Consider the following 13915-nt stretch of genomic DNA (forward strand, 5'->3'; position numbering starts at 1 on the left):
CGCGACCGTGTACAGAAGATAGTCAACTTCTGTGCCCGTGTAGTGACAGGGAAGCGCCGTTTCGACCATATTAGCGGTGAAATACAGCGGCTCCGTTGGCTCAAGGTAGAGCAGCTGATCGACTACCACACCGTGTGTGCGCTGGCGAGTGTTATCGTGACTCAGCAGCCTGAGTACCTATGTGGAACTATTGGACCGAGATCGAGCCAAAGGCACACCTACAGAACGAGGCAAGCCGATCTATTCAGCCGCCCCAACATACGCACTGAATCCGGTAGGCGGAAAATGTGTTACCGTGGCGTGACACTGCTCAACGGTATAGGGGCAGATCCCTGTGAGCCCGGGTTCCGTAGAGCTGTCAGAGCGGTCTTCGGATCTGTGGATCCTCAGTGATGATCGGAGTGAGTTGATGCATGAGTGGTATGCGTGTGGATTGGAACGTGAATGTGGCCTAAATTCGTCCTTTTTGTACTTGTACACTGACGTGAAAGAGTGAAAAGCCATGGTGAGTGGACTTCTTTTGAATAAATCTGAATCTGAATCTGTCAATGCCCTGGGGCTGTGACGTCACGCTGGGGATCGTGACGTCAGCCGTGGGGTTGCCAGTCTAGTATGAACTAGACTTCGACCCCCCCTGCTTTGAGTGAGGGTCGAACTTAACCCGGCAGGCGGTGGGCCTACCAGCCACCTTCCACGCGGTGGGGGGGGGGGGGGCACTTTTTTGCCCCCCCCCCCGTATCTCCGAAACTACTGGACGGATCCGGAAAATTCAAACGGCGTTCGATAGCCCTGTCAAATTTGTCGAAGGAAACCAAATTTCATTGACCTCGGGGTCACCGATGACGTCACAGGTCAGGTCAAAGATAAAAGGTTTCACCGTTCACAGGGCTTCTAGGGAAAGCGCTATAACACCGAGTAAAACGCATTTTGTCGAAAATCAGCGATAAGGCGTCAGTTGTCTAGTACGTACATATGTTGCTATTAGAGGTCACTGGTCATACCAGGTCAGGTCACAGGTCAGGTCACCAAAGGTCACCAAGTGTCACCACATGAGCCCAACTTTACTAAGGTTATGTGATGCATGTTTTATGGTCAGTTTTTCATTTCCAACTCAATGGTGTTGGTTATAAGACCATCAGGTACGGTTTAAGCCACTTTCTGGTGGAGGTCAGGTCAAGGTCAGGTCAAAAAAGGTCAAATTTCAAAGTTGATATTTTTGCATAAAATGGGTATCGATTCGATGCAGCTCGTCACGGGGAGTCTAATGGTGGTCTTTGTTTTACGCTACGAGGTCTAGAGTTGCTAAAAATTGAGTTTGAAAATTTGACGTCATCAATTTTGAACAGTTTTTTCGCTATAACTTGGCCAAAAAACGAGGTATCGATCTCAAATTTGGTATGTAGATAGAAGGCGGTAGGGACTATCACATATATTCCGGTTTTTTCGAAATTCAAAAAACTTTTTGGATTTTTTGGCTATTATATTCAAAAAATATATTTTTTGATTTTTGGGGGTCAAAATCCAAAAAATTCGAAAAAACCGAAATAGCAGTTTTGTAGCCCTTTTAATTCCACACCTTTGATGTCAAAAACATTTTTCTGTATCTCTAAAGCTGTAGGCCTGACAGCTCTTGCCGCGAAACCTTTTTTTGGGTCAAAAATGGCAAAAATGACGTCACTCTTACGTCATTAGCGGCCAATCTATCATAGCCTTTGGAAACATTTTTGGTCACCATGTGCGCTAGCTGCTCCCGGGAGGGTACTGAAAGTTTGGTGACGATCGGCGCAGCGGTTCTCGAGATATATCGAAAAAAGTAAAGGGGGGCAAAAAAATGCCCCCCTTCCCCACCGCCTGGAAGGTTAAGAAAAACGGACTATAATTAGTCCATTATATTCCGAACTAGGCATATTTTCATGATGTCAATTGATCAATATGACATCATGATGAGTTTTTGAAACCTTTTCACATAAGTATTTTGTTCAGCACTTATGTGTAGCTAATTATAACAATTTTGTATCGTTATAAAATTTGTAGCGTAAATATTACGTCCAATAGAGGCCCAAATCATTGACCATCACTATTCACCACACGGCACACGACTTGTCATCCTACAGCTTGCCATGGCTTATGGCTTCCGTCTTACCTTAGGATGAGGCAGCATTACCTGCAATACATGTAATATGTGTTGTATCCAGTTATTCTTGGTTTGATTTAGGCTTCAGATTTTCAGGGATAAACTGCTTCTCCACGTTATTTATAAACATTTGCTAGAAAAAAAGCAGTTCCTTAGAGCAAAAATAACAAGCAAGGAGCGTTGCCGCCGGCCAGTTTCCTGTTCTTTGTGTCCCTGTGTCGCCCCCCTGCCCCGTTCAGGAGCGCCCGACAGCGCCACCTGCACCTGACCAGTCCGGCAGCGTTTGGGGTCGCCGCGCAGTGCGCACCGCCGACAATCAGCTGACGCGGCCGGCAGCGCGTCTCAAGGTCACTGGAGGTCAGCCGGGCCGCGGCCCGCCGGGTGGCCGTAACGTCACAGCCAGCGAACGCTGAGCGCCGGAACAGCTACTGTTGTTTATCCCTTCCTAGCCATTCATATATGAGTAACTTCAACCGCTGCTCACCATCTGTGACTACTAGGGTAATCCGTGACCCCAGCTCCGTGGCCAGGTGACTGATGGTGTCGGCAGTCACCCCTTGGAGAGATACCGACAGACCACTCCCGTACCGTCCAGGCCACCTCGGCTCCGTCACCTCCGGCCCTGTCGGACAGAGCTGTGTCAGCTGACTGCAGTCGGACGGAGCTGCTGCCGGGTCGGGAGGCGGCTGACACTGTGGTGTCAAACCCTGACACAGACGACACTGACAAAGCCAGGGTCGATCGGCACTGTTGGACAGTAATTGAACATTGTGCACAATGCATGCGCTACGCTTATACATGCGTCAGTTAAAACCCGCGCCCAGATGGGGTCTGCCGAGCAATGCGGTCTGATGGGGGGGCATTTTGTCCCCCCCTCAGATCTCGAGAACCACGCAACATAGCGACAAGCGGTGAACGGTGCTGGATAGCCGCAACGGGGAACTACCTTGTGACCCAATTTTATTGACCTCGGTCTAACCGATGACGTCACAGGTCAGGTCAAAGGTCGAATTTTCACCGTTTACAGGCATTTCAAGAAATGCGTTGTAAAATCGTGTAAAATGCATTTCATTGAAAATCATCGATGGGGAAATGTTCTTCAAACACATATTCTGCTATTTGAGGTCACTGATACCAGGTCAGGTCACAGAGGTCAGGTCACTGGCGGGTCACAATATGAAAGTGTCGTGATACATGTTTTATGGTCCATTTTACATGACAAATGCGATTATGTGGATCACACAGACTTTAGGGCCAGCTTAGGTCACGTTTTGGTCAAGGTCAGGTCAAATTAGGTCAAATTTCAAAGTTGATATTTTTGCATAAAATGGGTATCGATTCGATGCAGCTCGTCACGGGGAGTTCAATGGCGGTCTCCGTTTTGCGCTACGAGGTCTAGGATTGCGAAAAATTGAGTTCAAAAATTTGACGTCATCAATTCTTTAGTTTTTTTTCGCTATAACTTGGACAAAAAAGAGGTATCGATCTAAAATTTGGTATGTATATCGAAGAGTGCAGGGACTATCACATATATCCCGTTTTTTCGAAATTCGAAAAAAATTGGATTTTTTTTTAGTTTTTCTAAAAAATCAATATTTTTGATTTTTGGGGATCGAAATCCCAAAATTTCGAAAATCGGAGATAGCAGTTTTGTAGCGCCGTCTTTTCTCTACACAACCACATAAAGAACTTGTTAACTGTAGAATTGGTGAGCGTTTCAAGATGTCATGTTTTTTGCTCATTTTTACTCGAACATGACCTCAGTTTGACCTCAATAACTCCTGACCTGAGGTGACCTGTGACTTGAAATTTTGTGTGAAAGTGTCAAATTGATGCCCGGTAAGGTACCCAAAATTTCGCGGGTTCTGCGCGCCGCCGTTTTTTCGCTATTTAAGAAAAACCACAGGGGGCCAAAATGCCCCCCCCCCCATCAGGGCGCGGGTCCTCGCCCGCACATGGGAGGGGGGGTTGCGACCCCCCAGGTAGTCTTTCTGCTCTGCACTCAACATTTTTAGAGCTAGAAGGCTGATTTTTCGTATAGCTGCTCCTCTATCCCTTCTTGATGTCCACTGATAATTTCAAGTTTCTGCGGTTTTTGGTTTCGGAGATATGACCTTGTTTTTCAGGTCATGTCATGACCCAAATGGCCAATTCTCAACATCTTGCGTTGGCTATGGGCCTTGTGAGCTTTTGACACCTTGATTTCGACCTGTTATGCCAGTCTTACCTCCCATCTATCATGGAACATGTTGTTCGACGATGTACAGATGTCAAGGTCAGGGTCAAGGTCAACCTAGGTCATCTAAGATAATTGCGCTTTAGGCAAGCTAAATTAACTTTTTTTGAAGTTTTTTTACTGCATTTTTGGTAAAAACTTCTCAGATCATGATTTCATGTAATATGGACACATAAACAATCGGTGCACACATCAGTATACACGCAGACACACACAGACATACAAACACATATCATTGACCTTGACCTAACTTGACCTGAAATGACCTCAGCAGCAAAAACCTGGTCGGGTAGTGTGACAAAGAGGTTCTAGCTGGCTTGGCACCAGAAAACGGCATCGTCATCGGTATATGATAAGCAGCGCACTTGATATCCAACGGTGACCCAAAACAGCAACATTTTTTAGTTTGACCTGACCTGGAAGGTCAATGACTGACCTGGGAAGGTAAAACTGGGTATCATTGGATTCGTCTCTTCCCAAAGAATCTTTTTGGTCTTTATCGCTAAGCTCTATCTCCAACAGGAACGAAATGGCGCGGGGGTGACAACCCCCTCCCCCCCCCCCGATGTGCGTTCTAGGATGGGAAAATGGCATGTGCGGGCGAGGGTTAATTAATACAGTTCAGTACATACAGGTCATACAGGTTCAGTACATACAGGTTCGTTTGCAAGAGTATAAAGTAGGTATGTACAATACAGTGGCTAATGTTTGTGTAGCATGTAGGTAGCATGGCACACATATGTCCGCTGAACGTTTATCACTGAAACTGTTACTTTATGTACCATGTAAGTACCTACCACCATTCAGAAGTTATAGTACGCGTTTCCTCAACTACTTCTCACCCGTAACGTATAGCGTCCTCAGTGACGTCGGCAGCAGCCGCAGCCACCGCCCCGTTCCGAAGGACGGGACCCTGACGGTCAGCTCCTCCAAGCGAGGAAGACTCTGCAGGAGCGCCGTCAGCTGATCCTCGCCAAGGGCTGACGGAGCGTCGAACGTCGTCACGGTCCTTAGCGCCTCTCTCAGCACTGTGGTATCACTGTCTGCCGGTGGCTGCGGCTCCGTCTGTACCGTGACGTCATGAAACGCTTTTGAAATTTTACTGAAAAGACAAGAAAAAAGGAACATAAATCAAAATGCAGAAGAAGTTTACAACTTTAGTTGGCTCCTTTGATGATACGATATGCATTTACATATCGTCGTCAGCAATAGTATGTTGCCAAATCTATTCGGTTGAATAAAATCGTTCAGAGTTGATTTCATACGAATCTGAACGATTTGATACGACCGATTAGATTTTGTGACACGATTGCTGATGAAGACATGTAAATACGTGCGGGATATAGTGCCCCGAACTGGCCAACTTTATGCAGATTGCAGGACGTCTGTCGAAAACTGGAACAATACGATCGAGACTAAACGGCTAACTTGCGAAAGATGGTACGAATTCCAGACATGTTTCTTTGATTGGGCGGAAATTACAATTACAAGTTACTCGACCTTCAAGGACCTAGTTGTGGTTTATTTCTTACACCTTCTACAAAGAAAGTTTACTTCTCACCATGACAGCTCTCCGAACTCTTTCAGCCCCCACAGCCACCCCTGCTGCCTCCCAGTCTCACCCCTGGGGACGGCCGGATGGCGCCGCTCGCCGGCGGACCTCCTGCCGCAGATCCTCCACCACGGTCTGGCGAGTGGTCCGCTCCTCGATAACTGCCTGCTCCAGGCGGACCACCGCACCGTGAAGTGCGGCGTTCTCCCCCTTGAGCTTCTGCGTGTCCGAATGGTCCTTCGCCACTACCTCACTCAGAATGGTCACCTTTTCACGAAGGGGGACCACCACTTCCCGAAGGGCGGACATCTCTTCACGAAGGGCAGCCACCACTTCACGAAGGGCGGACACCTCCCGGCGAAGGGCGGCCAGGTCTTCACGCACATCTGTCATCTCCATCTGTAACGCATAATTACAGTTTTTTACGTTTCTACTAATCATAAAAAGGTGACATAGTACGTGGTGTTACGTCGTACGCATTACGACATGTCGTGCAGCGTCGTGTCTAATCACGTCACAAAACGACGTGTCATCACGTATTACGACATGTTTTGTCATGCAACCCGTATTGTAGCATACCAGGCAGGCAAGCTTGGCAGGCAGGCAAACAGGTCTTAGGTAACCAATATCAAAATTTACTATCGTTACTACTTTTTCGCAAAAAAAACGAGATAATAAAGACAAGTTTATCAATACGAATGTTTACCCCATGGCCTGGCCTTTTTCATAACGCGGACGGTGCAGAGGGAGGGTCTGGCTGTACGACCCCTGGCGATTGGCTCCTGATGCACTTAGAAACACCAGATGTATACTTATAGGATGGATAGGATGTATAGGATACAGCCAGTCACACAGCAGGACTGACACAGTCACACAGCAGGACCTCGGCTAAGGAATTTCGACTGGGGGATGGGGGGCAAACCAGACTCCAGAAATCAGAATATCATATACCACCTAATATGCACCGTATAAGCGGACCTTTACACCATACCTAACATTCATACCATATACCGTAGGTAACGGTATACCAAAATTCTGCCTTATCAGTTAAGCATACGTAAACATGTCTAAACAAACTTCTATCAAAGGTTTGGAGGCCAGCGTAGGGCCCTCAGAAGCCGAAGTCGAGCCGTCGGAGGCTAGCATGGTCATTTAGAGTCCGCTTTGGGACCTTAAATAGCCAAATGTGGACGTGGGGCCCAAAGAAGCCAGTGCGTAGCCCTTTAGACCAGCGTGGGGCAATATAAGGGCAGCGTGGGTTCCTCTAAGACCAGCGGCGTTGGGTCTTCTGAGGCCAGATTGGGGCCCACTGGGAACAGCTCAGCTTGGGGCTATCTAAGGACAATGTAGGCCCTCTTAGGTTAACGTGGGGCCCTCTGTCCTCTGAAGTCTAAGGTTGGCGCTGGGCCCTCAGAGGCTGGCGTTGGGCCATCAGAGGCCACCTAGAGGGCCTCGACGGTCAGACTGTAGCCCTTATGCATGTTTAACCCACGAGCCGCTGGGGGGACATAGAGTTGCCCCCCTTTACGTTTTGCGGAATATCTCCGAAACCTGATAAGCTACGAACGTGAAACTCAAGGTAGCTTCAAATGAATACCAAGGCAATGTTTGAGCAGAGTTTGGTGGTTGTAGCACTTAAGATGACGTCACAGTGACGTCATAAAATATTGTCGTTTTCCTATACGGACCGTTTCTGATGTCGCTGAGCATGAAACTCAACTGTAAATGAACTAGACAGCACCTGCTGTCATCCTGAAACACCTAAATACACTTCCATCAAGGTCCTGACCAATAATCGGCCCTTTATATACGGTCCCATATATCTGATATATCGTGAGGAAACTGGAGAGTCGCAAATCTATAATTTCACTTATGACGTCACTGTGACGTCATTTCAGATGAAATCGACATTAAATTTGGACACAACCTCGGCTATGTATTCACTATTCAGGAAGATATGTGCAAAGTTTCGCTTCTCTATCTCTTCGCGTTGCGACGATATCGTCGCAGAAGTAAGGGGGGCAACTATATGCCCCCCAGCGGACGGCGGATGGCGCGGAGGCCCAGCGGCCGCCGGGTACTTTAAACAAGGATTACACATCACTTTCATATTGTGGTCCTCAGTGACCTGACCTCTGTTACCTGACCTGGTATCAGTGACCTCAAATAGCAAAATATGTGTTTCACGCGCAATTCTTGCGCCCATTCGGGGCGCGGGATTGCAAAAAAAAAACTGATCTTTTTGTTTTGCAAAACTAAAATGCAAACCAAAAAGATCAGTTTTTTATTTTGTTTTGCATTTTAGGGGATTATTTTAAAAGTCACTTTTTTAACCCTCGCCCCGTTGGGGGGGGCAATTTGGCCCCTCCCTGTGGTTTTTCCTGAATAGCAAGAAAACAGCGGCGCGCAGCGCCGCTAAATTGTCAGTTCCTTCCAGGGCATCAATTTGACACCTTCACACCAAATTTCAAGTCTTAGGTCACCTTAGGTAAGGAGTTATTGAGGTCAAACTGAGGTCGTGTTCGAGCAAAAATGAGCAAAAAACATGCAATCTTGAAACGCTCACCAAATCTACAGTTACAAAGCAATTTCAAACTTCTTTATATGGTCTAGTCGACAAAAAGCGGCGCTACAAAAATATTATCTCGGATTTTTAAAATTTTGGGTTTTTGACCCAAGAAATTCAAAAAAATGATTTTTTTTTTCCAAAACTAAAAAAAATCCCAAAATTTCCCGAATTTCGAAAAAAATCGAAATATATGTGATAGTCCCTGCGCTCTTCTATATACATACCAAATTTCAGATCGATATCTCGTTTTTTGGCCAAGATATAGCGAAAAAACTGTTCAAAATGATGACGTCAAATTTTTTAACTCAATTTTAGCGATTCTAGACCACGTAGGGCAAAACAAAGACCACCATTGAACTCCCCGTGACGAGCTGCATCAATTCAATACCCATTTTGTGCAAAAATATCAACTTTGAAATTTGACCTAATTTGACCTGACCTTGACCTGACCTTGACCAAAAAGTGACCAAAGCTGGCCCAAAAGTCTGCCTGACCCACATAATCGCATTTGTCATGTAAAATGGACCATAAAACATGTATCACACGACACCTTCATATTGTGACCCCCCCCCCGCCCCAGTGACCTGACCTCTGTGGCCTGACCTGGCATCAGTGACCTCAAATAGCAAAATATGTGTTTGAAGAACATTTCCCCATCGACGATTTTCAATGAAATGCATTTTACTCGATTTTACAACGCATTTCTTGAAATGCCTGTAAACGGTGAAAATTCGACCTTTGACCTGACCTGCGACATCATCGGTTTGACCTAGGTCAACAAAATTGGGTCATAAGGTAGTTCCCTGATAGGGCTATCCAACACCGGTTGCCGCTTGTCGCTAGGTTGCGTGGTTCTCGAGATCTTTGGGGGGGGGGGGGGGCAAATTGCCCCCCCCCCCCAACGGGGTGCGTTCCTCGGCAGAGCCCAACGGGGCGCGGGTTAACCCGCGACCGCCTGGGGGGGGTCGGATCCGACCCCCCCCTCCGTTTTTCTTGAATAACTCATGAACCGCTTGAGCTATCAACTTGAAACTTCGCATACCTTCTCCCCCATCAATTTGACGTCTCCTGTGCAATTTTTAAGAAAACATTTTTAAAAATTTCTGAGATATATCGATTTTAGTGATGTAACTACATGGCGTTTTCAGTCAAAAAATGGTAAATGTTTAGAAAATCGCCAAAAATCGAGGTTTTAAGCAAATTGCAAATTAAGGACATGAAAAGACGCAGCTCAACGAGTTCTTAAAAATGGCCATCTCGGATTTTCCATAAAATGCGTTTCTCACCCCTAAAAATTCAAAAAACTATATTTTTTGGAAAACAGCTAATAAAATCCAAAATTTTGAGAATTTCCAAAAAACCGGAATATATGTTATAGAGCTTTATTAGAACATTAGATGTCCCAAATTTCAACTTTCTATCTTGATTTTTGACCCCCAAATTGTAAAAAATAGCTCCAACATGCATAGGGCATGGTGACGTCATAAGCATTTTCGCGAATTAGAGGCACTTCTGAACATCGCATGTGAAAACAAATGGCACCACTAGATTCCTGGGACAAAGCTCGTCTAGAAAAGTGCATTTTTATGTCAAAAATAAAAAGTTGAAAAATTGACCTTTTTTCTTAGCCCTCGTTTAGTTATGTATGGTATAAACGATTTTTTATGCTTTCAATGCACACTTATCACCAGCACAGTGACTTGGGGTCACATATAACCATTACCATCGGATTTGGCGTGAAAAATAAGCCATAAAACATGTGTCGCACGCCCATGTAGCAGAAAGTGAAAACCGTGACCTTTCGTGACCTGACCTGACCTTGACCCGTACTTAGTATGACCCCTATACGCACATGGTACCTTCACTAGCCCGCGCCCTGCTGGGGGGGGGTGTTTGAACACCCCCCCCTGTGGTTTTTCGCGAATATCTCAAAAACGGCGGCGCGGAGCGCCGCCGTTTTTGGTACACCTTATCATACATCAATTCTACACATGTTGTGAAAATTTCAGACCAAGGTCATTCAAGGTCAGGTCACCAGGTCACTCGAAGTGACCTCACCTCATAAAAAGTTTCAATGTCTGTCATAGCTACACCGAGTGACCGATCGCTTTGAAACTTTCAGCGATTGCTAAGAGCATTAGCATGTACAAAATGTATATCTCAGAATTTTGATATCGATGACCTAAGGTCAGGTCAATTTTGCGACCTCACCATTATAAGTCAATGGGAGAAAATTGAAATGCGCCTGTTTTGGACGAAAGACATTATAAACACTCCCAAACACTGAATTACAAGTGGTTTAGACACACTGAACATGAAAATGGTGTCTGTGACCCCTGTTTATGCCCTGAGGTCATCTTAGGTCACGAATGGTATCTAACAGTTTTTCGCAAATAACTTTTGATAGAGGCATGCTAGAGCGATGAAAACGCCTTAGATGTGTTCAGCTCGACGATACGGATCGACTGATATGCTACATGACCCTTTCCGGTCAGGTCATGACCTTGACCTGAGGTCAAATTTTCAAGTTGACCTTTCAAGGTCAAATTATAGTTCGTTCGATGCGTCTTGACGAGAGGAACACGATGCCGGTAAAAGTAAGCTCGTACAATGCTTGGGTCAAAAGTTATTGCAGAAAAACTGGTTCCGAAAAAATCGGCTATTTTTGCAGTTTTTGCCCCCTGCAGGCAAAACCGTTGACGTTAGGTCAAATCTGAGAAAATTACTCAGAAAGGGCGTTAATAGGGCTATCGAATGCGCTTTTCCGCGGCGCTGTAGCTCTATTGGTTCCCGAGTTATGCGTTGGCTTCTTGGAAATTTTCGACATTCGACCTGGAAATCGGCGAAAATTTGCCTTCAATGACCTCTGGTGACCTGACCTTTGACCTGACCAAAAAATTGACCGAAGTGATTTCCTCATTATTTTTGACGCTCTTTCGAACGCCGCCTTCCGCGTATCGCTACGTGGCCCAGGAGCCGAGTTAGAAGGGGGGTGTTCAAACACCCCCCCCAGCAGGGCGTGGAAATCCAGGACCCCCAGCCGGGCGCGGGCTAGGTCTTTGAGGTCATTTGTGGTGAGTTTCGAGCAGCAGCTATCGATTCCGCTGTCCGTAAGCCTAATCATGCAAAACCCCTGAATTTGACCTTTGACCTGACCTTGACCCGAAAGTTGACCTCAATCTTAAAATCTTAAGAGTGTTTTGGGAAGGTCTCGTAGAGACCTTTCGAACGCCGCCTCGCGGGGCTCGATACGACCATTGGTTCTCGAGATAACAGGGGGGGGTCGGATCCGACCCCCCCCCCCAGGCTGATGTGGGTACGGAAATAGCCCAGGCGGTGCCGGGTTAATTTGGGGTTCAAAATCAAAGCAAATATATAACAAACAAGATAGCAGTTTTGTAGCGCTGCTCGTTTTATATCTTTTTGTTTTTCAACATTTTCCTTTATCTTTAAAACTTTGGGCTTGACAGATCCTCCCATCAAACCTCTTTTGGGTCGGAAATGCCTGAACGTGACGTCACTCTGACGTCATTTGCGGCCAACCTATCATAGACTGTGGAAGAAAATGTAACGAGGTGTAAAACCGATTTACAACAGGGTTCTGAAATTTTCGCGGCGATCGGCGCATTAATTTGGGAGATATTGCGAAACGACTGGAACGGGGGGTGGCATAAAACACCCCCAACCAGGGCGCGGGTTAAAAAGTTTCCACTGGGTCCTCTAAAGTAAAGATAACATCAGGATTGTGGATAAGCCGCTGGATGTTCTCTACGATATTAAACTAAGATCAGTGTAAACACGGGCGACAAACTATGAAAAGGAAATAGGATTGATTGACTTTCACATTGGGTTTGACAGCTTGGAGAATATTTATTTGAAGCGCATTATATTTACTCCGACAAGGTGGGCAAAATCTCGTCACTGCCGGGGCAACTGGCAGCCACTGCGGGACATTTGCCCCCTCCCCAGTAGCGCGGAACACCTTCAATTAAGGTGGGTGGGGGGGGGGGAGCATTGCCGACGTTTGGTCCCATTCTGTCCATGCAACGTCCATAGGGCTTATGTTAAAATGCCGAAATCAAGGGGACACGATTCCCCGGTGCACCCCCCCCCCCCCGTTCCGCCACCTATGCCCTCTTCCCCGTTAATTCATGTAAGCACCCACATCCAAACACTCAGACGGGTACCTAGCACACAGAGAAGACACACAAAGACTCACAGAATCACATACAAACCGTTACAAAAACACATGTTGTCTGACTATAGACACAGACGCACAAAACACACTTAGACAACAGACACAGGGACACACAGACCCCCCCCCCCTCACACACAGGTCGGTCCAGCTTACCTGATATTCGCCGCCTCCGCCGTGGTCGGCTCCGGTGGACAGAGCTCAGTACCGTCCACACACTGTTGGACCACCCGCTCTGTCCACTGACCCGGCTGGTGGACGCAGTGCAGCTCGTGCGGCTCCGTCGGCCTTTGTCCCGGTCTGGACCGCTGCAACTGCGCAGTATGTAATAACCCCGGGGCGGGGCGCCGCTGAGTCATGGTACCGGTTACGGCCGACCTCGGGCCGCTGGGCGACTGCAGCGCCCCTACCGGTCACCGGCGTCGTACTGTAACTAATGGCGAGCCGGGGCGTTCATGGAACACTGTTGATGTAAGTGCACAGTTGCCTCGTAAAGGCTAGTCAGCAACAACAACAAAATAAAATGGGAACTCTCTACATTCGTCAAGGACTTGGATGTCCGGGTTCCAATGGGCCTAGTCCCGTAGCGAGGAGACTCTAGCGTGTCCAGTGAGCCGGCGGCGCGGCGTTCCGGACTGATGACGTCAGCGGAAGGCCACCATGGTTTCATGATAACACGGGCCGGATGGCGGTGCAGCAGCCCTTCCCCCCACCTCGACCCTCCCCAGCCGTCTGGAACCCCCCATCCCTCCAGACACCGCGTGCAGCCCGGCAATGTAAACCATAGTGAGCAGCAGACATGTGCAGGGATGGAAGAGGCGAATCTATGATCTCAGTGGATATCTCAACAAAATGGAGAGTTCGGACCTACATCTCATCCCTCGCCCGGTCAGGGGTTGGGGAGGGGGAGATTGATTAAGCCTCGCCCGCACATGGGGGGGTGGTATCCACCCTCCACCCCCCCCCCAGGTAGTCTTTCTGCTCTGCACTCCACATTGTTAGAGCTAGAAGCCTGATTTTCCGTATAGCTGCTCCTCTATCCTCTCTTCATGTCCACTGACAATTTGAGGTTTCTGTGATTTTTGGTTTCGGAGATATGACCTTGTTTTTCAGGTCATGTCATGACCCAAATGACCAATTCTCAACAACTTGCGTTGGCTATAGGCCATGCGAGCTTTTGTCACCTTCCTTTCGGGCTTTTTTTGCCAGTCTTACCTCCCACCTATCAT

General features: G+C 47.2%; 1 protein-coding gene across 1 annotated transcript in view; it reads right to left on the reverse strand.

Moving 5' to 3' along the window:
* LOC122391281 overlaps window positions 1-12983 on the reverse strand; it is a 32591-nt gene extending 19608 nt beyond the window's left edge. Inside the window, exons 1-4 of the mRNA XM_043385070.1 lie at window positions 12843-12983; window positions 5993-6321; window positions 5213-5472; window positions 2619-2756 (exon numbers count right to left, since the gene is read on the reverse strand). Of these exons, the coding sequence (XP_043241005.1) occupies window positions 2619-2756; window positions 5213-5472; window positions 5993-6321 (727 nt within the window). The 5' untranslated portion in view covers window positions 12843-12983. The remainder of the gene's footprint in view (window positions 1-2618; window positions 2757-5212; window positions 5473-5992; window positions 6322-12842) is intronic.
* Between the last annotated feature and the right edge of the window lie 932 nt (window positions 12984-13915).

The sequence above is a fragment of the Amphibalanus amphitrite genome, unplaced genomic scaffold, assembly GCF_019059575.1.
Source record: "Amphibalanus amphitrite isolate SeventyFive unplaced genomic scaffold, NRLGWU_Aamphi_draft 000429F_arrow, whole genome shotgun sequence".
Lineage (NCBI taxonomy): Eukaryota > Metazoa > Arthropoda > Thecostraca > Balanomorpha > Balanidae > Amphibalanus > Amphibalanus amphitrite.